This window comes from Crotalus tigris, unplaced genomic scaffold (assembly GCF_016545835.1).
Source record: "Crotalus tigris isolate CLP2741 ecotype Arizona unplaced genomic scaffold, ASM1654583v1 scf7180000017969.2108049, whole genome shotgun sequence".
NCBI lineage: Eukaryota > Metazoa > Chordata > Lepidosauria > Squamata > Viperidae > Crotalus > Crotalus tigris.
The window spans coordinates 1,606,271-1,632,475 of NW_024096751.1; the positions used below are offsets into that span (position 1 = coordinate 1,606,271).

The 26,205-nt window shown below is 38.2% G+C and overlaps 1 protein-coding gene across 1 annotated transcript in view; it reads right to left on the reverse strand.

Moving 5' to 3' along the window:
- PTPRN2 (protein tyrosine phosphatase receptor type N2) overlaps positions 1-26,205 on the reverse strand; it is a gene marked incomplete at its 5' end in the record, with an annotated part of 573,168 nt that overhangs the window by 150,637 nt on the left and 396,326 nt on the right. Inside the window, one exon of the mRNA XM_039345638.1 lies at positions 5,042-5,257. Coding sequence (XP_039201572.1) covers positions 5,042-5,257 — 216 coding nt within the window. The remainder of the gene's footprint in view (positions 1-5,041; positions 5,258-26,205) is intronic.

Here is a 26,205-nt window from a genome sequence, read left to right on the forward strand (position 1 = left end):
AATAAAATTAAGTCAATACACTAGTTCAGTAATAAAAAAAAAAAATCCAAGAGGCAATCTACCCAATCTTACCATTTTTTCTTATCAATGCTCAGTTTTCCTCCTCTTACTCCACTCAATGCAGCTCCATAGATCTATAAGTACATTCATAATGGAATATTCGACAGGTCTCGCAAGCTAGAGCGATTCTCCAAGTGATACATTAAAGTGTTCAGCCTTTTGAATATACCAGCTTGTCAGAGGCCATTTGAACTTGCCTGGTGATTTGAATGCAATTGCAAAATAATTTTATTTTTTTCCTATCTTTATATAGCTTATTAGATTCCACTTGCCTATAAAGTTTCTATTCTATTTTAGAGCAAGCAGATGTGTGTGTATAATATGTATTACAATGCATATGTGCATGCACACTTGAACACTTTGATGTTTTAAAATATATTTATAAGCTGCCTACAGGAATATGGAATTATTTAATGTAAGAGCTATGATTCATAAACTTAAACAAATGAAGCTGGACAAAAAAAATAAACACAAGCCTTGAGATCTATCTTGTTCTTGGTTGAATCATCCTAAATATTATTTGTCACAAACAATATGCAATATTAAGCAGAATAATATACATAAGCAGGAACTATTAAGATAATCAACTTTTTGACTGGAAAGCATCCAAAATACTTAAAAGTAAATTTGATCAATTATTTTTTTGATAAGGGAAGGTCTTACAATTTTGTTAAGCAAAGATTCATTTGAGTCAAGTTTTGTAACCTGTTACTAAGCTCAAATAAGTAAAGAAAGTCCTAAAGCAACTGGTGTATTTCAACATAAAGATACGTATATTATTCAGCATAATGTTATTTAGTAAAAATATTAATCTTCCTCAAAGGAAGAATATTTTTTTGATAATTCCCAATGTTCAAAGAGCTTGTGTTAACTAATGAATGTTTCTAATAATGTTTCTAGAAAGTAAATATGTATGTATATATCTACTTTTCTATCTACTTACCTACCAACCTACCTATCCATCTAGCAAATAAATTAATTGGCTATCATCTTGCCCAGCATAGTAATTTGTAGGAAGGAGTCAAAAGGAATAGTGCAGTTATAATCATATAAACAGCTCTTGGAACAATAGAGCATCCCTAAAGAGCAGCAGTCATCAATGCACACTTTCATTATTAAATTGCTCACCGATGACATAAATGACAATGAAAATATGCAATCACTATTACTGATTACACATTGTTCCCCTTGTACACCATGCTTGAATACTTTACCTCCACAGTGACATATCATCATATGGCTTCTATATATATATATGGAGGTTCAATTCTGTAAAATATCAAGTATCCCCTAAAGACATTTTAGTGGTTTCATCATCCACCCCCAAAAATCAAAGAAGAAAATAGAATTCCCAGGATACTAAACTACTTATAGTAACTGAAAGGAAGCCATAATAGCAGCAACAATCACAGTAAACAAACAAGTAAAGCAAAACAAAGGGAGTAGAAAGAATCTGTTTTAATGCCATGATTCTGATGCTGCCTTAAATATATTGCTATTATATATGACTATATAAAATGGACACAAAAGAAATACTTGCGAAATCAAGTTACATTTTTTCAAAGAAATAAGATGCATCTATTATGAGTACTGTTCAGAAATAAAAATAATCAAGACAAACAAAATTTGAAACTATATGACTATAGCTAACAATCCTTCAGTCCCTAAATACAATCTCAAATGTTCAAAACAACTGATAATTCACCTTACCTCATATTTTAATATATATAGCTGAAAAGTTCTTCAATGGTTGACAATTTGATTTGTTTAACAACATCCTAATGCTTTGGATCCTGTTGCCAAAGCATACCATATATATATAAATTGGTGCAACACAGACTTATGTTTCATCATATGTATTATGTTTTTCTATAACTAGGGTCAATGCGAGCTCCACCTTTATTGCAAAGTGCTTTCAGGAGCTCATATGCACATTAGCGTTAGTTGATATTTCACCATTGATTTCACCCTAAAATAAAATGTTAAATAATGGTCATGCAAATATTCTCTTATTGGCAAAAAATTTACAATAGTTTATTCTCCCTTTTCTCCTGCCAGTAGCACAATTATTCAAATGGATCATATCTTCTAACTATTGCCAAGGGATCATTTCTAACTAAACGCCCATGGTTGAATTATAAAGATTAAAGATAGTGAAGGCTTAATTTTTAAAAATGAAAATTGGCTGATTTCTTTAATTCAACGTCTTAATGAGAGTCACTACAATTATTATTGCCAGATAAATATACCTAGTTTATCTTCAATTTGATTTTCATCATATGGAAAAAATAATTTAAATATTTAACTGAATTTTAATTAAATCAGTAAATTACTGGGAGAGATCAAAGGAAAAAGTTGTATGTGGAATATTTATTCTACACAGAACAGTAAGTACATTTCAGAGGTAAATGTTTCTTAGATCAATAAGGGTAATTCTTGATAAACTTAGGATCAGCCAGTAAAAACTTACTAGTAAGAAATCAGGTTTTTTTTTTAAAGGATTGCTTCTATGCTATTCTCCTGCTATTCGAAGACTAATAAGCTTTTCCCTCTTAACACCCCCAGGCAAAATTAGAAAATGAGTACCCATACCAATACTTTCTTTATATGATAGAAACCCTATTATACAAGCACCAGCTTTCCGTGTTCTTTGTAACACTGTTAAGTCACTCTTCTAGCCCCAGGTCAACTCTGCCACACTAAACAGCACACCCATTAATCCAAACTTCCAATTATGAAAATCTTTTGAATGATCTCCCTGTGGCTATTTGAACACATGAAGTTGTACTGTACTTGTTTTGATGAGGTGAGAGAAGGGGAAATTTCTATTCTCTCAATATTTTCACAGATTCTTTGTGAAAGTGAGCAAAACAATCACATTAATGTATAAGAAAGGATTATTGTTCACTAGAATCCACAATATGGAACTTTGGCACTTATTATACCTGGGAGCAAAAAAACAGAGGAGTTATTAAATTACTATGTGGTAAAGACAAAATAGACATTAAAGTTTTATAACACTATTTGGTTAGAGTTTTATATATGATGAATTCAAAAACCAGAATTAGGTTGCTTCCCAAAGATGAGAATCAAGTCCTTTTCCGAATACAGTTTTAAATTCCAACTGTCAAATCAATTCCCTTATCACAATTGTTCTAACAATTAATGGCTATGGTACTACACTGATGATATTAGGAAAACTCAAGATCATAATTAAAATTTATTAGATCTAGGCTGCACTTCCTATTCTCATTTACCTCTAATTAAACCCTGTTGAATCTAGTGAGACTTACCTTTGAGCGGACACAATTAGGACTATAGTATTAAAACACTTTTTTTTTAAAAAAAAGAAAAATATATGGAATTATATTTTGGTTTAGCAATTTTAAAAAGAATAAATGAAAATATAAGAATTAAAGCTTAAATTTCATTTAGCATCTGGAATATAGATTCCTATTAAACAATACAAACTCATTATAAAATCAATATCAACTTAACCAGTGTGCCCAAGAGAAATAGCAAAAAGGTCATTCCCAGAAACTCAAACAATTTTCCTGCTGGAAGAGAAAGATTTTAATTACAGATATTATTAACCAGAACTGTTGTTATTCTGTTATTCCTTTATCACAAATAAGTATAATTACTTTCAAATTACTAATTTTATCAGCATTACTAAAAAGATTTTATATTGATTTAAATATATCTTAAAAATATCTAAAAAGTTTTCACCAAATGAATTGTACATTTAATTGTTTATTATTATTTATATGTAGTTTCAGTATTAGTTTCAGTTCATATAGCTTCATTTAAAAAAAAATTCTTTTCCTTGTCTTCTCCCTTCATACGATTTTCTCTGAACATTATATTTCTATTTTTCTTTCTATACTTTGAATTAAAGTTAAGGGCTCTTTCTCTGAAACAGTAATAATTGGCACTTATTTGGATATATTACTATTACTGAAAATGTCATTGGATAATAAACTTGTACTAACATAGTACAAGTTTAAAATATGAATTAAGAAAGAGAGAAATTAGAGGGAGAAAGAGGGATATTTAAAGATTTTTTAAATTTATGCTCTTATATAATGGAATATGGAAGTTTGTACATTTTTCAGACAACACAATATAAAAAATAAATATATGTAATGGAAGTCTTAAACAAAAAGTTTTTAAAATATTTCATTATCTGAATGCACAATTCCCTGTTTAAGGATGTGTTTCAGCATTTAAATATCAAAGAAGTTTCATAGCCATTGCTGAATAACTATATGATTTATTTAATTATATAGCAATGCAGGTAAAAGATATGGACTGCCTATTATAAACAGTTTCAGTTCTCAGAAAGTTTTTGAAACATTAAAGTTTTATCCTAAATTGTTTATAATTTACTGCAGAAGATTTATCTATTTTCATGCTTTCAACCTATTAAGTGCCACTGTTCCCAGAATAAAATAGTCTTGTTTTTAACTTTTCTAGCTTCTATAAATGTATCAACATTATATTCCATAATATAATATAATGGAAAAACTGACAACTCTACAGGTCAAAGTTTATTTTCATATCAGACCTTCAAGAATTCAATGATTCAAAAAGAAAAAAGAGATAACTTTCAAATAAGTGCATTATCCATGCCTAATAAATCATAAAGATTGTTTTAATATTTACTATGCAATGACAAATTTTACATATTAATCTTATTTTTTCCAGAGGCATTTCAACTGCATCTTTTAATGTTTCTGCTTAAAGACACATTTACAGCAAGCTACAAAAATAGACAAGATTAATAACCAGCAATAAAAAGCTGTTACATCTATCGGGGAATATTAATGGAAGAACTCCCAATATGGTATTGTTTAAAGAAAAATATTTACCTCAGCTATAAATAAATAAAAGCAACATTCCCTCACTTGCGGGATAATAAATAACATTTAAGTATCCAACAAAAACAAAGAACTGATAGAGTGGAGAAAGTCACTTTTACCTGATAAGTGGCAGTAGCATCCGAGCTGGGATCAGAGCCTAGGCTTGTCAACTTCTCTTTTAGTTTGTGATGAGAGCCATGGCGGAGGCAGTAGATCACTCCAGAAGTCATAAGGACCCCCAAAATGCAAGCAATGGAGAGGAGTGTCAGTATGATAAATTTGGTGGTATCTTTCTCTTCCTGAGCCTGGTGAAGCAAAAGTTCCAGCTTGTTTTTCTACATCAATATAAAACAAAAACAAAAAAAGGGGGATGACATGCTTTAGAATTTATTTATTCATTGTCCACTTGAACATTTTTTAATCCTGCTAGAGAGAGAATTCTTAACTGAATATAGCTACTACTTTTTATTAAATAGATAAAATTTTAGTGTTTGCAATTATTTTTGTTGAAACAGATCTCAATTTTTCGGAATTGATTTTGATAAGATCCTTCCATACATTCCATATTTATATATATACATACATATACACATCCATAAACACATACACACATGCAAGTGAGCTGAGTAAGATTTGTTTTCTACTTATATATTTTGAAAAACCACTAAATGGAAGCATTCTAAATGAAGTTTGGAGAGACTGCAAATCCTACAGTACAAAAGCAAAATAAAATGCACTAAAAGGAATGTAAACAGAGTCAAATTAATTGCCCCAAATAATAACCTTTTGTTCCTTTTAAGTTAAAAAGATAACATCATTTTGATAACACTCACTGCATTGTTAATGCCTTTTTTAAATTCAGCTGTTGGATTGTGCAAAATTAGTTTTAGAAAATAAATATTCCAACAATAAGCTTAATTTTTAGTCAGCGTTCCTTTTTATACAAGTGGGAAGTGGATTTCTTTTGTTTCATTCATCACCCCGAATATATGTTTAAATAATTTCTGCAAAAAATTCTATTTATTTTTATTTATGGAGAAGAATTTTCACGTGGGAAAGCAAAATCCATCTTTTTCTTTTCCGCCTTATTGTTCACAGAATCAAATAAAGTTTAGGCTTTTTTTCTAAGGAGGAGGAGGAGAGGGAAAGGGAAACGTTTCAAACTTAATTCAATGTTGCCTTTTAAATTATGCGCGTGTGTCTATGTTCGCGCGTAGCAACAAAAAAGGGAAGAAATATAAGCGATGCATACTTTGTGCTCCACTCGCATAAAAGTTGTCCAATAATTTCCCCTCATTAGCTTCATTATAAGCTATATTAGCAACAATTAAAATCGCAACCTGGCTATGAAAAGCCAGACACGGAAGATTGCAGACGCGCTCATTTGGCCAGCGCTTCACATTTACCAGGGAAATGAATGGAAAAGCCCGCCCCTGCTTCAACTCCGGCCGCTACAAGATGCGAACAATTAGCCAAGTCCTCTTCACCGCCTCATTTCGTGGACTAACCACACGGATCTTTCCCCCCTCATTGCCAGGCCCGGCCTATTCATTATCACGCCTATCTTCAGTAATTTTCTGCTCTGCATTCAGCTAGCCTCCATTTAATTTTCTCCCGGAGAGCAACGTCCACAAGCAGTACTTGTGTTAAGCTCCGAACGGGCTTTTTTTCCCCCTTTCTTTCTTTGCTTGCTTTCTCTTTCTCTCTTTTATTTCCTTCTTTTTTTCTCCTGCCTCTATCTTAGGGAAGCCGCCGAAGGAATTAGAACCGCATCTTGGCGGGCTTGCCATTAATTAGCTGTCTTGCTTAGCCGTAGTTCTCCGGTTTCGCGAGTGACACCGGCTTAAAATAAAAGAAGGGAGAGGCAGGTCCGACAGACTCTTCCGCTCCTTGTTGCGAAGAGTGAGGCGAGGGGGCAACACTAGAGGCCAGAGGCGCGCACCCTCGCCTGTTTCTCAGGGAGGGGCGGCCGTCGCCAGCTGCTCGCTTCACTTTCGCTGTCAAGCTGAATGAAGCCGAAGCTAACTCCTCTCCTGCCTCTGCTCCAAAGCGCTGGGGCAACCGGGAAGGACTTGCGTGCGCTCCCTCCTCCTCCCCCCCCCCACCAGCGGGAGGAGTCTCTTTCCAAATCTCCACCTGTCTCGTCCCTTTCTCCAGGCGCGGAGTGGGATAACGACCCCCTGGGTCGCCAGACCAGAGACGCCTCTCAAGAACAGGCGCGGGCTACTCGCCCGCGTCGGCCGGGTCTCCTTCGGACCACTTTCATCCCGACGCCGAACTCCCTTTCGGTCGTGATTGCCGGGAAGGGAGAGGCTCAAAGGAAATATCTTCATTGCGGAGATGTTGGGAAAAGGGAAGGTGTGGATACCTAGTCTGCGTTAGGCAGAGAAGGAAATTAAGTTCCATTAGCCACCTCCCAGAACTTACACGTCTCACTGAAGTAGGCTTACTTCGAAAGCGCAGCCGGAAGCAACTCGCTTGGGGAAAGTTCCTCTCGACCGTAGCGGGCTCTGCCTCCTATGAAAGCAGAAAGCGACCTCTCTCAAGATCCCGTGGCAACTTTGGCTCACGCAGTCGAATTCCACGCTCGTTCCTTTTCTCCCCAAAGCGAAGTAACTGCAGAGGCGTTGCCGAGCCGAGAATAGGGCTTCATAGGACGCAATTCCTAATAAACGCACTATGTGCAGAGAAATGCATACTATAACCAGCGAATAACGTTTTCCGAGGAACCGATGAAACCCCGATCGGCTGTTTAGCCGGTTGCCGAAAGAAAAGAGCAAGATATACGGCTGCCCAAAAGTTCCTTCCCTTTGTGCAGCAAGGCGGCAGGGTCAGTGTCGGTAGTAGTAATGAAGGAGGAAAGTCCAGCGGTGGAAAAGCAGCCACGGTCCAGCTTTGAATGCAGGCTGCTAAGAAGCGCTCTAGTCCGGTGCGGGCGCGTTCTCTGATGGCACTTGCAGTTTGCGCGCACTGCCATCCCGCTGCTCGGCAACTTTTCTTTCCCAACTGAAGCCAAGGAGGCGTCCGAGGCCGCTCTCCTCTATCTGGGCAGAGCGAGTACCCGAGAGAGGTGCGCTCTTTCCCTTTTCTCTCTGACTGCCCATTTCCCAGTGCCATCCAACTTCCCTCGCGGAAAAGGGTCTTTTCTTCAATTTCTCAAAGCTCTTTAAGCCAGATTCTGCCCGGCGTTTGCTTTCCTTGGAAACCGAGGTCTGTTGTTGTGGGTCGGCCTTCTCTCCTGTAGCGTTTGCTCTCTGGAGACAAGCAAGTCTCCTGAGACTGCAGCCTAAAAACCCGGCCTTAGTTTTATCTGTAGCATTTCGCTGAATGACCTCCAACTCCTGGAAGTCGTCATTTCCATTTAAATAGGAGCGTCCAAAAATTGGCCAGATTCTCCCCCTCTCTATCTTTCAGGCGGGGCAAAGGATCCTTCCACTTTCCGGAGCGGCTGGACCAATTGCTTCGAAGGCATGCCAACGCTTCCCCGGCAGCTGTGTTGTGCACCCACAGCAAAGCGAAGGGAAAAGCCTCCCTATTCTTCTCCAGAATTTGATGCGTGGCTGGGTCTGTGATAGCTTTAGTTCTCACCAGCACCTATTGCAGCGCAATTCGATATGTGAACCTCAGCTTTGAAGAGAAGCCATCCTTGTTATTCTATCAAGCCCGCCTCCCTTAAGTGCTGTTCAACAGTTGATATCTTAGATGGGGAGGAACTACGCGCGCCCCTCCTATTTTGTCTCCATACTACCCTTTCTTTTTCTGTAGCGCGCGCACCATCACACCAATGGCGGTTGCTAAGGGAACTTTACGTTTGCATCTGATCCTCTCGTGAGGGTCTCTTAGATTCGGATCCTAAGCCCACACTTCTTGGGGAAGGTGGATACTCCACTGGCTCTGCAAGACAGGCTCCTCAGCAGCGGGGCGTTAGATTACCTTATAATTAGTTTTCCTTGCTACGGATCTTTTTAAGATTTCACTCCCAAGCACACAATAGTTAAGGGAAGTCCACCAAGCACCACAAGCCTTTGTCGTTAAGATGGCTTTAGAAATTAGTTTCTAAGCAGTTCTAAGCAGTATTACTCAGAAATAAATTATCTGCACAGAATCAGATAAAACATTTTACCCAAGAAAGCTCAGGAAATTGTTTGTTTGTTTTTTGTAATCCCAGTCAGGTGTATTTAGAATTGCAGGTTAAATATGCCTAGAATCAGCCTGGGATTTGTACATTCAGGAGATGCTAGTTTATGTTACAGGTAATAATCCATGAAATGTTGAGAAAGAATCTCTCTCTGTGTGTATGGAGGGGTAAATAGAATTATTTGAAATACCATGTCTTCAGTGGAGATATTCAAATAAATACAATATCCTCAAGGAAGAACTGATCTAGCTTTAAATTTCACATATGATCTCTCTCCCAGCTTCAGTTTCTATTGATAAAAGGGGACCAGTATCTGTATTTCCAGAGGTGTTACAGGTGATGGAAATGCAGATTCTCCACACTTCTGCACTAACGAATGTCTGAGCAAATGCTAAGTATCCTTAAATTTAGAGTTCTTTTTTTTCCTAAGCTGGATGCAGGATGCATTTTAGCTTGGAGAACAGTATCACCTCTATAAGAAATTTTTAGAGATTCTAATTAAAAATATCTTCATACTGACAGCAGGTTATTATGCAGGCACTGTGAAGTATACATTTTTTTCATCTTCAGCATTATTTAAAACATACACATTCAAGTTTGCTACAGATTTAAGTTTGTTTTGTGGTTGTCATTTGCATAACGAAATCCCCCCCCTCCAAATCTATTGACCTGAATTGGGTTTTCAGACTGCTTTACAAATTGGTTCTTCATTGTTGAAAATGAAGATACTGGGTGCTATTTTAGCAGGCCCAGAGTGTTAAGCTGATCTCCCATGCCAAATCTAGTATATTACTTCAAAAAGAGAGAGGTGGAAGAGTCCTGCCTCACTTTTGCCTTTCAGATAAAAGCATTTTCTCTTCAAGTTAATCAACACTTTGAAGCAGCATCAGTGATGAACTGACTGGGATGTGGACAACTACCTAAGTTACACATAAAGAAAAGAAACTACCTTATTTTTCTGCTACATGGCCTATTTGAAGATGGCAATCGGAAATCTACTCAGGACTGAAATTTGGATACACATCTTTGCCAGAAAGGCCACCACAATTTAAAAACCAGAATACACTGGTACGTGTAGTATGCACAAAAAGGTTTTCTATTATACTATTGCCAATTGTTCTGTTTCTCTTGTGTATTTTTGATTTTAGCAATTTGATTATTTTGAGATAGAATGATAAAATGGCAAACTATAAAAGAAAGTTTATAAAATCAATATGGTCTAGTGGTTAAGACATCAGGTTAGAAGCCAGGAGATTAGTTCTAGTCCTGCCCCAGGTACAAAGCCAGTGGGTGACTTTGGGCTAGCCACTAGTCACTCTCTCTCAGCCTAGCCCACCTCAAAGGATTGTTGTAGGGAAAACAGGAAGAGGAAAACATATTAGATATGTTCACTGTCTTTGAGTTATTTGTAAGGATAATAAAGCAGGATAAAAAAATTGAAAAGAAAATGAATACACAACATGAACAGAATCTTGTGGCCTCTGATGTCTCTGCATGTAGTTGCAGGATTATTTGCAAATTAAGTCAAAATGAGTGCATGTTAGTTTTATAGTCTGTCAAAAACTATAGCCAGCAGTTATATAGAACTGCCTGCAATGTATTGTCTTTATTTAAAAAGCTTAAACAATATTCATATTCCACTTTAACTCCCCTTCCACATTACTAACACAATCTTAACAAAAAATTAACATAAGAAAGTTTACAAAAAGCTTATAAATATTTGCTAAACCAGTCTGTCGTTCATCCTTGATGAGCACTTGCTCTCTGGGAGTCCCTGCTGTCTTCCGTTCAATTGAATTCTATTCCTTTCCCCCATAAACTAATGCCTTTTAGGTGAAATATTCTAAACTATTCTTATATTGTTTCTGTTTAGTTTTGCCTGGATTAAAATACAGATTTATCATTGCAGCAGGTGCAAGTTTTGACTTCAATGAGCCTAAGAGTAAGTATCTGGCAAGCAAAGTAATGTCATGTCATATAATAAGTTGGTTCAGTTATTAGGCAAGCTTTTGATATCTATGGAATCTGTCTTCATCCTAGTGCTGATTGGAAATGAATAATCTCTCAGACAATCATTCCTTTCCAATCTATTGGCTGAAAAAGTTCTTCTGGATGAATATATGAGGTTCCTTCTCTGAAAACGGAAGTGGAAATTATTCTAGGAAAAGTTGATCAGCTGTGACCCTCTCGTTGCACCTTTCCAGCTAAGAAGAAGCTCAATTATTGAAGGACTTTTATTGAAACATCTTTAAAATTTCCAGAAAATTCTATCAGCACTCTGAAAGGCATGGGGACAAGCCTCAGACAATATTAAGGAATTGTCTGCAAGATCATCATTAACTTATTAAGGCAGTTTCTGAACAGTATCAGTCTTTTATTCACTGGCTAAGCCATAGTTTGTTCAATAAACATAAGCCACAATACCTGGATTCACACAAGCTAAATCCAAGCAAACTATATTAAGATTGATTTATAAAGGTTGCAGAGCGCTAACACTTCAAGAATCATTCTCAAAAGTATGCAATATGTATTAGACAACATATCACACAATCATTTTACTAAAGTTAGGTTCGTGGCAATATGAATTCAGGATTGCATAAAGGATGAATGTATGTTCCAATAAAATATGTAACACAAAAGCTAGTTAGTTTTCAATAAAAGGTATTTTTAAAACCAGAAAATGGGTGGGACTTGAATTTTAACCAACTAACTCTGTAACATTCTTTACCCTCACCTGGTCAGATCAAGATGCAAAGGAATGAATGAAAATTTGAATGAAAATCAAAGGTCAATGACAAAAGAGATTTGAAGCAGATTTTGTTTTGGATAAGGAATCCACAAAAATCCAAAAGCAAACTAAATGACATTTGGAGGCAGTTTTAACTGTTCTAAAAATGACCCTCTCCAGATGACACAATTTAGAATACAATCCTTTGTTCCCCCACTCTACTCTGGGGGGGGGGAACACTTATAAGAGACACATTTCCTACGTGAAATGTGTGTTTTTAAATACCAAGAAACAGAAGAATGAGAAGAAAGTTGGTTTTCTGAAAGCCTAGACTCCAAGCCCAGACCAGGATCCATCTCAAAATCTCCTGTCTTAATATAAGAGAAGTGCATACAGAGAGAACAGCCTTTCAAAACCCAGGCAATGCTAGTAATATTAAGCAATCTCTCCTGCATCCAACCATCAAATTTAACCCAGAATCAATCCAGGACTAATCAGATGTGTTCTCATTTGAAATTGGATGATGGGAAAGAGGTGTAAAATATTTTAAAAATATGTATGAATTTGACATGTATAGATGATTCACATTTAAGAGAAAAGGCTGGGATAACAAGAGTAGGGGAGCAGGGACTCAGTAGTTGGATAGCAAGGGGACCAAGTGATCTTTTTATTAATTTTAAAAAGTATGCTACATTAATAATCAGCAGCATTAATAAAACAAGAATATAATCCCACAAAACTTCACCCCAAAAAATCATACTTTCCATCACTGTGCCATAACACCCCAACTCTATATTTAATGTCGAACTTTAAGAGTTCAACATTAAAGCAATCATATCTGAAATGTTTAAAATAGGAAATATATAAATTTTATATTAGGATATTTGTTGCATATTATTCTCAAGTATCTTCCTCTGTTGTGCAATTCAGAGTGATTGTGATAGTGTTCTTTTTCAGTAAACCATGTATCTTATGACTCCTTAAAGACTTTAGCATGATATAAGTTTGCAAAACCTGCAGCCACTTGATGCAGGCTGTAGGATCTCTAACAAATGCTGGTTTAAAAGCCCTGACATTCCAATAAAAAGTAACTGTATTATAAATACCTGACCACTATGCAACCTAACAACTATAGAGCCTAAAGTCTCTGCCTTGAAAATCAGAAAATCATTTCATATGGAATCAGAAAGCAATTTTGCAATATAGCACAACATCTGAATGCAGTCCCTTCACCATCCATCTTCTCCCTCAAGGTTGAGTTCCATAAAACAAGTCAAAAAGCAAGGCAAAGCTAATATAGCCAAATGCAGTACTATATAGTGTATTCAGATGCTTTCTCAAAGAGTTCCTAAAAATTAGAATAGAACAGAACAGCCAAGTATGATTGGACTTGGTTCTTAAAACTAAGAATTTAAGGGGAATTTTCTTTGGATAGGACTACATGAGTGATAATCCAGGATATATTCCAAACCATTCCTTATTTGCAAACTCTGCATACATCCTCCCATATGGAAATGTTGGAGGACCTGCGATTAAAGCAATTCTGGATTAATATAGATACTATCTTACATTGTCATTCATGATCTTAAATAGAATTTTTTTCTTTTTCTCCCTATAAATGGTTTGGCTCTTTTAACAAACAAACTTTATTAATGGAAATGCTATTCAGTCAAAGAAGAAAAACTATAAGCCTGCAAACTTTAAAAGCTATTGCTGATGGAAGTAAGGACCAACTTGGCTACTAGGTATTACAGGCAGATTTTATAATTGTAAAGAAAAATATGTTCCTGCTTCTTCTTTTCAAAAACAAGTTAGCAATAGTATTTACTTGTATGTACTATACTGAAGCTTTTTTCATATTTTTAATTTTTTTCATTGATCATATATTACAACAGATTTAAACACAAACAACATAACCCTGATATTTCAGTGTGTGGAGGTATACAACTTTAGAATATGATTTATCTTAAAATATGATGAATTTTAAAATCATACAAACTTAATACTATTTTTAATTGAGAATACACTCTAGAACCTAATAAATGGGAGAAGTCAGGCAGAAATAATCATGTATTAATTCTCTACATTACAAAATCCTTTCAGAAGCTATTATCAGAGCAAGAGGCATTGTGGTTGAGATTCAGGGTGGGAGAAATCCTTTGTGCTACTGAAAGCTATTGTTCCTCTGTACTGATGAAATTGTACTTGCAAATCTGCCATTCAAGGAGGCCAAAAAAAGGAGAGGGGGAAGAGTCCAAAGCAGAAGAAAAAGAGTGACGATAAAATAATTATTTCTAACTATAAACTTGAATTAATATACATTTGGCCTCAGGCTTTTCTTTCCAACCTATTGCAAACTAACATTTAAGTCCAAGAGAAATTATCCATAATACTAACCTGAAAAGTGCAAGTGTGGCTACAATTTTCAGGATGATTCCACTGAAATCAATAGATCCTGTTCTGAAGTAATTAATTTATTAGGGGCACATTCTTGATTAAACTAAACTAAACTAAACTACATAGCTGAAGTTTAAATCAACAATGACCTTTAAGTAGAATAGAGAAGACAAAAATTTGTCCTTAGAATAAAAAGAAGTGCAAATTAAATTTATCTCATTAAGAAGGGTATACACTGAAGTCTTCTTTATATTAAATTAGGATTTTTATTGCTTTGGAACTTATTCTTTACAATGATACTCATTAACATTTCAAAAATTAATAATTTTTATGGAATTAAGTGAAGATAGTAAGATTTCTGAGGAATATATCCCCAAAGGTTTGTCAAAGTTCTCATCAAATTAACTGAATTGGTATCTAGTGAATGTGATGCAATATAATTAAACACAGGAACAAGACCTGATAGTTACATACAGTATTTAGATGCAACAATATTCTTTTTTTATTGACTATCAGATTCCTCATTAGAATAAGTCTCATAAGAGATTCTTCAAAATTGGGAGGGGTTTGGATCCAAGGAAGGATGGAACATCCCCATAGTTCTATGTCCTTGAACACTTTGAATGTTGATCCAAAATAATTTTTGGCAGATGTCAGTTCATCATCTGAAACAAGGTCAAATGAATGCTTTCATGAAAACCAAAAATGGAGACAGCTGCTGTCAAAGAAGAAGATACTTTTCCTTCTGCTATGAGATTCCATCAAGAAGCTGGAAAGATTAGGCAAAATTGACATATACAAAAAGCAGATGGATTTCTGGGAACTCCAGCTTATTCAAATTACTGAGAAAGGTCATGCCATGACCACCGATCTATTCATCTAAAGGGGCACAATGATCGTTCCTCAACCTTCAACCCCACAAAGAAGTGAGGAAGGGGGTACTTTTATATTTAAGAGAAGGATTAATATTTATCAACAAGAAGAGAACCCATTAGATTCAGCAAATTTTCAAAGATGCCATTATGGCATTTTTTTTTAAAAAAAGGTAAGTAATATGTTGTTTTCTCATTAAAAAGAGGTCAAACTAAAACAGAATGCAGCCACAATTCTTTATTACTCCCATTTTTCAGGGTACTGAATATTGTTACATTATGACATGCTAAAATGTTAATAGCATCCAAAAGGTTATAAGAAAGTTGGGCAGGTTGTATGTTTATGTATAAAATGAGGAGCTCTTACCATATTTTCCTAGCCATCTCTTAGATCAAGCAGAAGAAGAAAAAGAAAATGTTGATGTGTGAAAAACATGGTTGATTTTTAAGATCTGAATTTCATTTGATACCCAGGTCTTGAAAACCAACCATGTTTTTCACATACCAACATTTCTTCCTTTTTTTTTCTTCTTAGTTGTTTAATCTACTCACAACTACTTATTGTTTAAATAAAAACATTTTTGTGGATAGATATGTGCTTTGTGTGTTAACATATACACTTTATACATTCATACTGATCTGAATACTGGCATATTTTCATTGTTTCTTGTCATCTTTTTAATATCCTGATGCTTCATAATACCTATGGCACACACACAATTTCTATTAATAAAATTCCATTAAAACATATGTTTATTTTGTATTATGAGAAAAAGATGATAGAAATCCTGAACATAAATCCACACCACCCCCTGCCAATAAACAAAGTAACATAAATGAAAATTACGGGACCAGATTGTGAGTTGGTGACTATTGATATGGAATCAGATATACAAACAAGAACAATGCACTTGTTCATCAGCAGAAAAGAACCTGGGAGAATTGTGTATGAAAAAACTATGGCAAACTTTGTTTTCCATCTTGCAAGTGTATTTCCAACACAAGCTCAATAATGACTGAAGGAAACAACAGATTGCATGTCTTCTCAAATTTCTGTTGCTGCACAAGAATCACAAGCAAAATACAGTATGCCTTATGAAAAACTGCAGCTTCTAGAACTAATGGAGTAATTCTGAACCAGACTAGCAGAAAACCTATACTGGGGCAGTGCAGTCAAGGATAGAGGAGATCTGGAAATCCTGACAGATTTGTAAAAGACTACCGAAACCAGTAAAGGCTTCTTTCAATAATCTTTGGAAAAGGGCCACCTAGGGATGATGCCAAGTACACCCTTGGGTGAAGGGAACAGAACCGTCAATCTCTTAAAGATAAACCCCTCGCCCCACCTCCAGCTGCCTACCATCCTGGGGGATTATTTTTCCCAAGGGAAATCTCTTTTTCCCAATCACCCGCCGTCCCATCTCACACTCAGAGGAAGAGAGGGAAACTCAAAGGAAGAACTGGGAAATCCTGCCTGGCGCTGAGGGGTCAGGGGCGCCTGGGTTCCCAGGGCTAGTGGAAAATGGAGCGATGACGGCGGGAAAGGCTGCGCGTTTTCGGTGGCGACAGGACCTCATCAGCTCTCGCCAAAGCCAGGAGTGGGGGGGAAGCATCTCACTGTCAGTCCGGCCAGGCCGCTTCCTCCACAGCCCGGGTCTCAATTGGCTGGCGTGATCAGAACTCTGAGCATGTGCAGGAGACTTTCCCTCAGGGCGCTCGCTGGGGGGGACAGAGGTGCCGGAGCCCAGAGGCGGTCCCTTACCTGCCGCCATGTCTCCCCTCTCTCAGGGATTCCCCATCATTAGAAGCGGCCGCTCCAGAAGCAGTCGTTCTCCTCCTCCGCCACGCTGGACCCCCGTTCCCCTCGACGCCCTCGAGCGCTTCGCCTTTCGACGTCGCCAGGCCACACAAAGGCGGGAGGCGGCGCTGACAGGCTCTCCCGGCCCCACGCGGGTCCTCCGGGGCGGGGGCGGCAATCGCCTTTCCCGTCTCTGGGATCCCCAGGCAGCCGCCTCAGCAGAGCAGCTGTCCATCATCGCGAGGCGAGAACCCCCTTGCGCGCGCGAAAACTGGGAAGGGGGGCGACGACAAACGCCCACCCGTCCTAACGGCCTGCGCTGCGCTCTGCCCCGCCTTTATGTTCGCCCGCGCTCAACCCCTGCTGTGGGTAGCGAAAGCACATGGCCGGTCCAACTGGTTGCTATAGCGATGCCTCCTCGCCACAGGTTGCTGACAGCGATTGGCTGACGCGGCCTGGGGCTCCTCTGAACGCCCTCGCCTCTGCGCGAGACTCTGAATGGGTGCCGCCTTTGTCACTCATTTGTAAAGGCGGTTGGGGTGGCTCTTCTCTGGCTTCCTTCGCGCGGCTCCGCACACACGAGCTTCGTTCTGGTGTGTGTGTGTGCGTGTGCGTCCATTCTTGTCAAATAGAAGCTGAGGGGAGAACAATGAGGGGAGCCTCTTTCCTTCCCGAGTTCCAAATATAAATGGCAACCTTTAAACGTGCACCACACGCTATTTGCATGGAAATCTAGGGAGCGGGGAACGTCCCGTTCTTTAGTTTTCTTGGCAGGGATCTCTTCCTCTAGAGGGGGGGGGGGGAAGGAGACCTCCAGGCCAACAGTTAGCGTCATGCCGCTAACTTGTTTTTATTTTAACAGCAGCAGTGACAACATTTTAAAATGCAGCTTTAGACATGCCAGAAATAGGATTGGTGCCACTATAATAAAATGTCCGTGCTTGTCTGTCAAGCACTGTATTTGCAGAATTGTTATTGTTGAGGGGAAAACTTCACCTAATTTTATTAGCGTCTTGGGAAATGTTAAATGATTGTATAGTGCGAGACTAATTTCATTAGTGTATGGAGAGCAATTAAATCACCAGCTAATACTACTATGTAATTGATGTGGCAAAGTTTCTAAACTAAGAGTCATATTCCATCTTGCAACAGATCTTGGCTACAAATCATGCAAAACAAGTGATGATGTTTCTTGCTGAGTCAAACCATTAGTTACTTCTGCCTCTCTATTTCATAGGCCAATATTCTGCACTTGGAAGAAGGGACTATGGGAACTGAAGCTATACATCTGGAGGTACCAGGTTGAAAAAGGCTGGTCTATTCTACTATGTAGCAGAATTCCAAGGGTTCAACAGTTGCCCTGCAATCAGAGTTTGGAGGCTTAGAGTTGCAATATTTGACCCTCAAGAAAGAATCTAAGGATGTTTAATATCTTAAATGAATAATCATCTTTGTCACACTCACATTTGAATTCCTTATGTATCCTCTTTTACCAGTATTTGTTCTATGTGGCCACTTTCCTACAAATCCAGCCTCCCTCAGCTTTGGTTATGCAGACTGGAAACAATGGGTGTGGTTATTCAATGACATCTGATTCCCTGTTTTGGTCTCAAGTAATATACTTCATATGGACTGAAGATGAGTGTGTTAAAAAATTTAATTCTACTACTGTCATCTAATCTCAGTCCTAAATTACAGATTGACTATTCCTTGTTTACTGGACAGTAAAATCTAGCAAACGTGAAGGTGAAGAGCAGCTAAGAAATACTATCTATCTATCTATCTATCTATCTATCTATCTATCTATCTATCTATCTATCTATCTATCTATATCTATTTATCTATCTACATATATACTTTGTATGTATATCATATATATTTATATATGTATGTATATGTATATAAGTGTATATACATGTGTATGTATAAACACGCAGAGACACACACACACACACAGCTTTTTTTCTCATAGAATGCCCAGAACAGACTTCCGGCACTTTTTTTGGATGGAACCTTCTAGGGTAGTCAAGGCAGGTTGTATGACATGTATGAGTTCCGGCATCCTTTTTTTTTTTTTTTAGAAAAAAAGTACCGCACACACATATATAAAATCTTACTCCCTAGAGGCGATGTGTGACATTGAGTTATTTAGCTTCTCTAAAACAAAGCTACTGGGATCCTCCTCAATCTTATCCATGCTTCAAACATCGCTCTCAAACATCTCTAGTTGTGGCCCCAGTCTGAACCTAATTTTTAAAGCTATTCCACACTACCCTTGAATATTCCCACCAAGGACCCCTGTCCTGAATTGCCTTGAGACTGTGTCTAATGCCTCCTGCAGAGCTTTGTAATGCTCTCCAGTCTAACAATGCAGGAAGCTTTGCTCAGCTGCTCTTCCCTCTTCACTTTAAAACTGGAAACTGGCAAAGGACCCCATCTCTCCATAACAGAATATTCTGCAAAATGGTGAAAAGTTTGATGTCCCTCACTATGCTTTTCCTTTCAAAGAGTTTTGTCTCTTTCTTCATTTAAAAAAGTATTTGTTCTTTAGAGGACTATGAGTTTTGTCAAATAGAGAATAACGTAATTGTAAAGTATTATTACATAAAATCTCCCAACTCCAAACCTCTGTTATTGCAAATGCTAATTATTTATACTACTAGAGATGTCTTATATATCCTTTATTCTTTCAATGGAGTATTTGCTGCCCGCTCCATCCACCCCTAGCCCCAACCATCATCAGATACTAGACTTCTGAAGAATTCCATTTCCTATGGACATGAAATGACTGGCTAAAGTTGAATTGGTGTTAAAATGTTGAGATGGAACTGCAATTGTTGATTTTCTCAAAATCCAACCACTAAAGTAACATTTAGGTGCTCATCCTTCCTCAAGTGTAACATTTCTAAATCCGTCAATGCAGGAGTAAAGGAGGGAAGGGACAGGTCTACAGGTTAAGCCAAACATCTGTTTGCACAGTGTCTTTGAAAATCCCACAGCTGCAGCAAACGGGAGAAGAAAGGAAGAAAAGAAATGAATGAGGATGGGGGGGGGGAGAAGGCGCTCTTGTCAGATGCAGATGACAAGTCTTATGGAGGGCTCTTTAGTCTCTGGCACTCTTCAAGCCACCACATTCCCCTCCCGCCTCCCCCCCCCGCTATTGTTTTCTCTCTTTGCTTCGACAGCTGGAGATGGCAGTCTCAAGCACAGCAAAGTAAGCTTTTTCCTAACAAGCCCTTTTCTCTCCTTTTCCAGGCCCCCAGCTGCTTTTTTTAGCTAGCTGCCATACCTCCTCGCCATGACTGTGCTTCACCCTTTATGGAAACTGCCTGTTGAATTGTCTCTCCCCTCCCCCAATGGGAATTCAACTCCAGCATCCTCTAATCTCTCCCCCACATGGCTCAGCCTATGTCACCAATGATGAGAAAGGATGATTGGCAGGGGAACAAAGAGTATGTGCCAATCTGATCCAACTAATCCCACCATTATTTCTATAAAACCAAAATTTTATGCTCTATGACTGGATAGGGCACGAGTCCTATTTTATAGAGGAGCAACTGGAGATATGACATGGTTATTGGCTGCCTTCACTGAGATAGTGAGTTCATACATTGTGCTAAGTAGGAGGAATACTACATCTATGACAGCCAAAAATCAGAAAGACCCAGGTAGCATCCTGACTCACATTTTAGTAAAAGCTTTTTTACTTTTTTTAGCTTTTGTGAGCTAAAATTTACTTCATTAGATGCATATAGCAGCTAAATGGAGTATCGTTTGTGTTAAACCAAATGTACGTTATCCAAGATTCTACTGTTTCCAATGTTATCTTGGGCATTTGAAAATAGTAATTATTTAGTCTATAGAGAGCCAAAGCACCTTGATCTCTGATATCAACATGTTGTGTATAGCTGCTACAAAGAACTGAATGATACAGTAAGAAAGTTTGCTGGTTTTCTACTTGTAGGGACAGCAGGAAATGAATTTCCAAGATTTGCTTGTATATTTCCTCCATATTAAAAAATGGTCAATGAATGATCTTTATTTCAATTCTGGATCAATCATCCTAACACCATAACTACTACCACTGTCTTCCATGTTTGCCATCAAATCACTGTTTATATACAAAGATGAATCTAACATGAAATATTACCATTTGATATTCTTTACTTTCCTGGTGGTAAATACTACTCATCAACTAATTGTCTTGCCAGAAAGGAGTAACTAACCATCATGAAGCAATTTCATATTATATGTGGGTTTGAATGTGGATATGCATACATGCATATGCGTATATGCTTACAAATATTTATAACCACAAACACCCATGTGATAAGAATATTATCCTGAACAACCAAACTAAATCAATCCAGTCAGCACTGCTGCATCTATAATCCCAGTTACTACTGGTCCCAGACTTCACTCTAAAATAATGGTGACAAATCTCATGCACTTTGAGGCTGTCCTTTTTTGATGGATAAGGGGGAAAACACTACTGTTAACCTCAGCATAGCTAGAGATGGCATAAGCCTGTTTAATGTGCTTTATTATAAACGGTATGGCTGGGGTGTGTTTGTGCACAGGAAGGTGCAAATGAGGAAATGCCCTCAGAAACAGAGATGGTGCAAGCTCATTGCCAGTATGCAATTCAAGCTCAATTATTTATTTAATAATGCTCCTAGTACATAAAGATACTAACTTATTCTTTTATTTGGTTGTGGCCATGAATTGCTTTAAGGAAAATATTTTAAAAGATCTGTCTCATGGATGGTGGGCATTATATGTGTGTGTGCACACATATCACATTCTGACACACATATATTAATATTTTCCTTTGACTTAGAAAGAAAAAGAAAGAAAGAAAGAAAGAAAGAAAGAAAGAAAGAAAGAAAGAAAGAAAGAAAGAAAGAAAGAAAGAAAGAAAGAAAAGGTTAAAACTTCTGAGTAAAAATTAATAACATTGGTGAAAATAAATAAAGCAGCCTTGCCTAGGAGACAACCCAAATTAAATTCCTTATTTTTAAACATCCATGTAAATCTAAAAATGAGAAATAATTCACTTAACCACACCTGACTACTCAGTGAGTGCTTTCAGTCTCACTGGAGGAAAAACAGAAGGCTGGAATTAATAAGTTCTGGGACATGTGCAAACATGTACATATATGCACACAGACTCCATCTGCCTCAGAGATGAAATTAAGGTCCATTTGAGGAAATGGGCAGAAGCAGAAAACTGTCACCAGTAGCTGATGATGTTAATTCCCTTCCCCCATTCTTTTTCTTGCCTGTTATTTTGCTGTTGCATGAATACTGGGAAGGAAGGAACTGCTCCAGTATAGACTGACAGCTTTTTTCTACCCTCTGTAATGATAAGATTTTATGCAGTACATGCAACTTAAAACTCCTTCATTCTTGATATTCATATATGTAAGACAGTAATGCCATGTGAAATATTTTTAAACCAACAAATGACTACAAGGAGGTGCAATCACATTAGACTTTTCTACACATTGCTATCCTGAGTCACAATTTTAGTTGTTTCTTCCATTCTTTGTAAACATAGTTTTTAACATCCCATTTTCCACTTTGTAAAGCTTTAACAAATGATAATAGAAATTAGGGAGAAGAATTCAAGATTTACAAAGTAAAAGTTAGTTTAGCACATGTCCTTTGTGAATGCTTCTTTTCTCTTGCTTCTATCCATAAGACATTATATGCAGTTAGCTAAAAATCTAACCTATTCAATTGTTCCTATGCCTCTCTTAACTTCCCAACTTGCTTATTTTCCTAATTCCCAAGCATCTCAGATGATATTGCTTAACAGACTCTTTGACTTTAGAAGAAAGAAATGGACAGGGTAATTCCAACTTGTCAAAAAGCACCTGAGGGTGGGACAAAAAGTAACAATTGGAAACTTATCAAGGAAAGATCCAACCTAGAACTAGAAAAAAATCCTGACAAATGAGAACAATTAATCAATGGAACAACCTCATTTTCAGAAGTTATAGGTGCTCCATCACTGGAGATTTTAAGCCATTTGTCCAGAATGGTATAGGGTCTTCTGCTTGAGCAGGAGGTTAGATTAGAAGACCTTCAAGATCCCTTTCAATTCTATTATACTGTTATTGTTATACTGTTAATTTTACTGTGTGATGCAGGTAGGGCATTATCTGATATGCAAATTACATTGGATGTCACCCAATTATACCCACATGGCAGAACTGACCAACATTTGGGGGCAACAAATACCATATTTCCAACACTAGGTGGAAGAATATGGTGGCATTTAAAGCATGGAAAATCATTATGTCCATGGTAAAGGAAAGCTTTTTTACTACCGTATATGCCGGCGTACAAGGTGACCCGGCGTATAAGACGACCCCCGCCTTTATCGCCGAGCTGCATTCCTAGAACGTCGTCTTATACGCCGGAAACTACCAGTATTTTCGGCATATAAGATGACTCGGCGTATAAGATGACCCCCGTCTTTGGCGCTGATTTTAGCGCTCGCGGAAGTTGCCTTATACGCCGGCATATACGGTAATAACAATTTAAGATGCACATTTAAAAGTACCTTTAGGCATACTGTACTATGTTGAGAAAACAGGAAAAGCTCTAGGGCGACAGCTAAAAGATGGGGGGTGGGGATGGAGTGATTAAGATACTGCATATAAATAAATGAACAGCAATAAGAGGCTTTGGTGGCAGGAGGAGGGATAGAGATTGTTCAAGATAATATCTACATATGAGTTAAGAACAGAAGTATGTAATATTGTTTTTCCACTTCAGGGAATATCTGTTGAATGACATTAAATAAAACTATCCAAGAATTCTTCTCTTCCTCCACCCCCTAATTTCTTGCTATGAGGCAACATTTATTTTTATTTTTTTGGTCAGAAGCAACCTGTACTGAAAGGAGAGAGTGAAATCTTGATCTTAAAAAATCAGTGCAAACATTATACAAATTAAGGCGATGCATTTTCCTGGATTTTTTCTATAAAGCAGCACTTTGTTGATTATTGTTAATGAGAGCAAGCACTTTAAATTAGCAGCCTGAATATTTTTGTAGAGAATATTTAAATGCCTCTTATGCCAGTTGCCATATGTATATATGTTGTTAGTACTTTATAATTATGATAAGAAGATAATGTCTCTACATTTTTTGACTTATGTACATAAAACTGATACTGATTTTGGAAATCAAAACATCATATTTATGGCTGAGCCAAGATGGACAACATTGTGGGATTATTAATATTAACACAGCTCCATAGATGAACGTGCCTTCATGAACTGTGTCTTTTGGGGCTTTTCACACAGAACATCTTATAAAGAGTCCAGATAGTGATGTTTTCTGTTGTATCCTGAGAAATGTACCAGACTGGCTATTGCCAGCCCTGTACGGATGTGCAGGGCACAAAAACAGCCAGATTCCTATTGGCTGATGCTGTCTGGGTTCAGGACAATATAAAAGGCCTGCGTGCCTTTTTGGTTGTCTCTGGTTGTAAGAAGAAGTCAATAAAGAAAGCTTGATGTTCACCATGTGTCTTTGTTTAATGCCTGTGACCCGAAAACATAAAACTGGCAACGAAGGTTGGATTGCTGCAGGCAAGAGGAAGATTTACAACTGAACCGAGGACTCACGGAAGCTCCTGAAGCTTGGGAAGTCGGTGTCCAGCTCTGCGACTCAGCCAGCCAGTACAGCATTGCTGGAGGTGAGCTTGGCAAATGGACCCCTTCCCCCAGTAAGATGAGCCTTGCAGCGAAAGGCATTAACGAGGCCTGTGAAGACTTAAGATGTCGAAGATTGGCCGCTTATCTGACTTTGATGTCTCCCACCCGGAGCGCTAGAATTCATACGTGGCATGGGTGGAGAACTATTTTAGGGTCAATCAGATAAGGAAAGACGGCCTTAAATCGGCAACCCTACTGTGTGTTTGTGGACTGGAAACATTCGACATAGCAGAGAACCTGGTTGCCCCTGCGCTTTTAGAGTCAGTAACTTATACTGACTTGAAGAAAATGCTTAAAGAACATTTCCAGCCTAAACTTTCTGTAATTGCTTGGAGGCACGCGTTTGAGCAGAGAGACCAGAGGCCGGGTGAGTCTGCTGTGGACTTTATTGCTGCCTTAAGACAAGCAGGCAGGCCTTGTGAATTCAAGGACCTGGAAGAGAGGCTGCAAGATCGTTTTGTTTGTGGCCTACGAAGTAGGGAGCTGCAACAGAAGATCTTCGCCAAGGAAGAAGTTTCATTCTAAGATGCATTGAGAGAGGTTGCAGCTGAAGAAGCAGCGGGCAGCGCTGTGAAGGCTTTGTGGCTTGCCAGAAATCCTCCAGCTACCGTGACCGTCCATCAAGAAGTTGCTAGAGAAGATCCAGAAACAGATCCTGAAGAGGTGGTGGATAGGCCACACCAGCCAGCTGAGAGAAGGCCGAAGGAGTGTCCAGACAAGACTTCAGCATCTCCTCAGTGCTTCGGGTGTAGAGGACGCACAAGTGCGTGGACTGCAGATTCCGCTCCACCATTTGCCGAGCATGTGGAAGGCAAGGCCACATTGCCTCTGTCTGTTTGGGTCACCAGAAGGTCCAATCTTGGGAAGAATTGCTTCGTAAAGGTACCAGGGTCCCCAGTCAACACAGGGTGGGTTCTGTGCATTGCGCAGGAGTATTCTGAGGACAGGGAAACACAAGCTGCTTAAGAAAAAGCTTCGCATTGACCTGAAGCTGCAAGGGTTCCCTTATCAATGGTAGCCTCTATCGATCATTTCACATGACACCTTCAAAAGGATTTGCAGCAGTAATAATAATAATAATAATAATAATAGTAGTAGTAGTAGTAGTAGTAGTAGTAAAGTTGGAAGGGACTTTGGAGGTCATCTAGTCCAACCCCCTGCTCAGGCAAGAAACCCTACACCATTTCGGACAAATGGCTGTCCAGTCTCTTCTTAAAAACTTCCAGAGTTGGAGCATTTACTGCTTCTGGAGGCAGGTTGTTCCACTGAGTCAAACTCAGGCCATCGAACTTAATCCTCACTCACTTCCAGAATTCCAGAGTCAGTGTGAAGGGGGAGGCTATGCTCAAAGTGCAGCGTAAGGGTTTTGAAGGCCTACTAGAGGTGGTGGTAGTTGAGGGCAATCGCACAAGTCTCATTGGACTAGATTGGTTCGAGGTCCTTGGCATCCAAGTGACTGGGCTGCACAGCCTGCAAACACCAGGCCTTGCAGAAGTCTGCAGGGAGTTGGCTGATGTGTTTAGCTCAGAGCTTGGCTCTTACAAGGGGCTTCCCATTGCCCTACATTTAGACCTAACTATCACACCTATTAGGATTAAGCCTAGAAGGGTGCCTTTTGC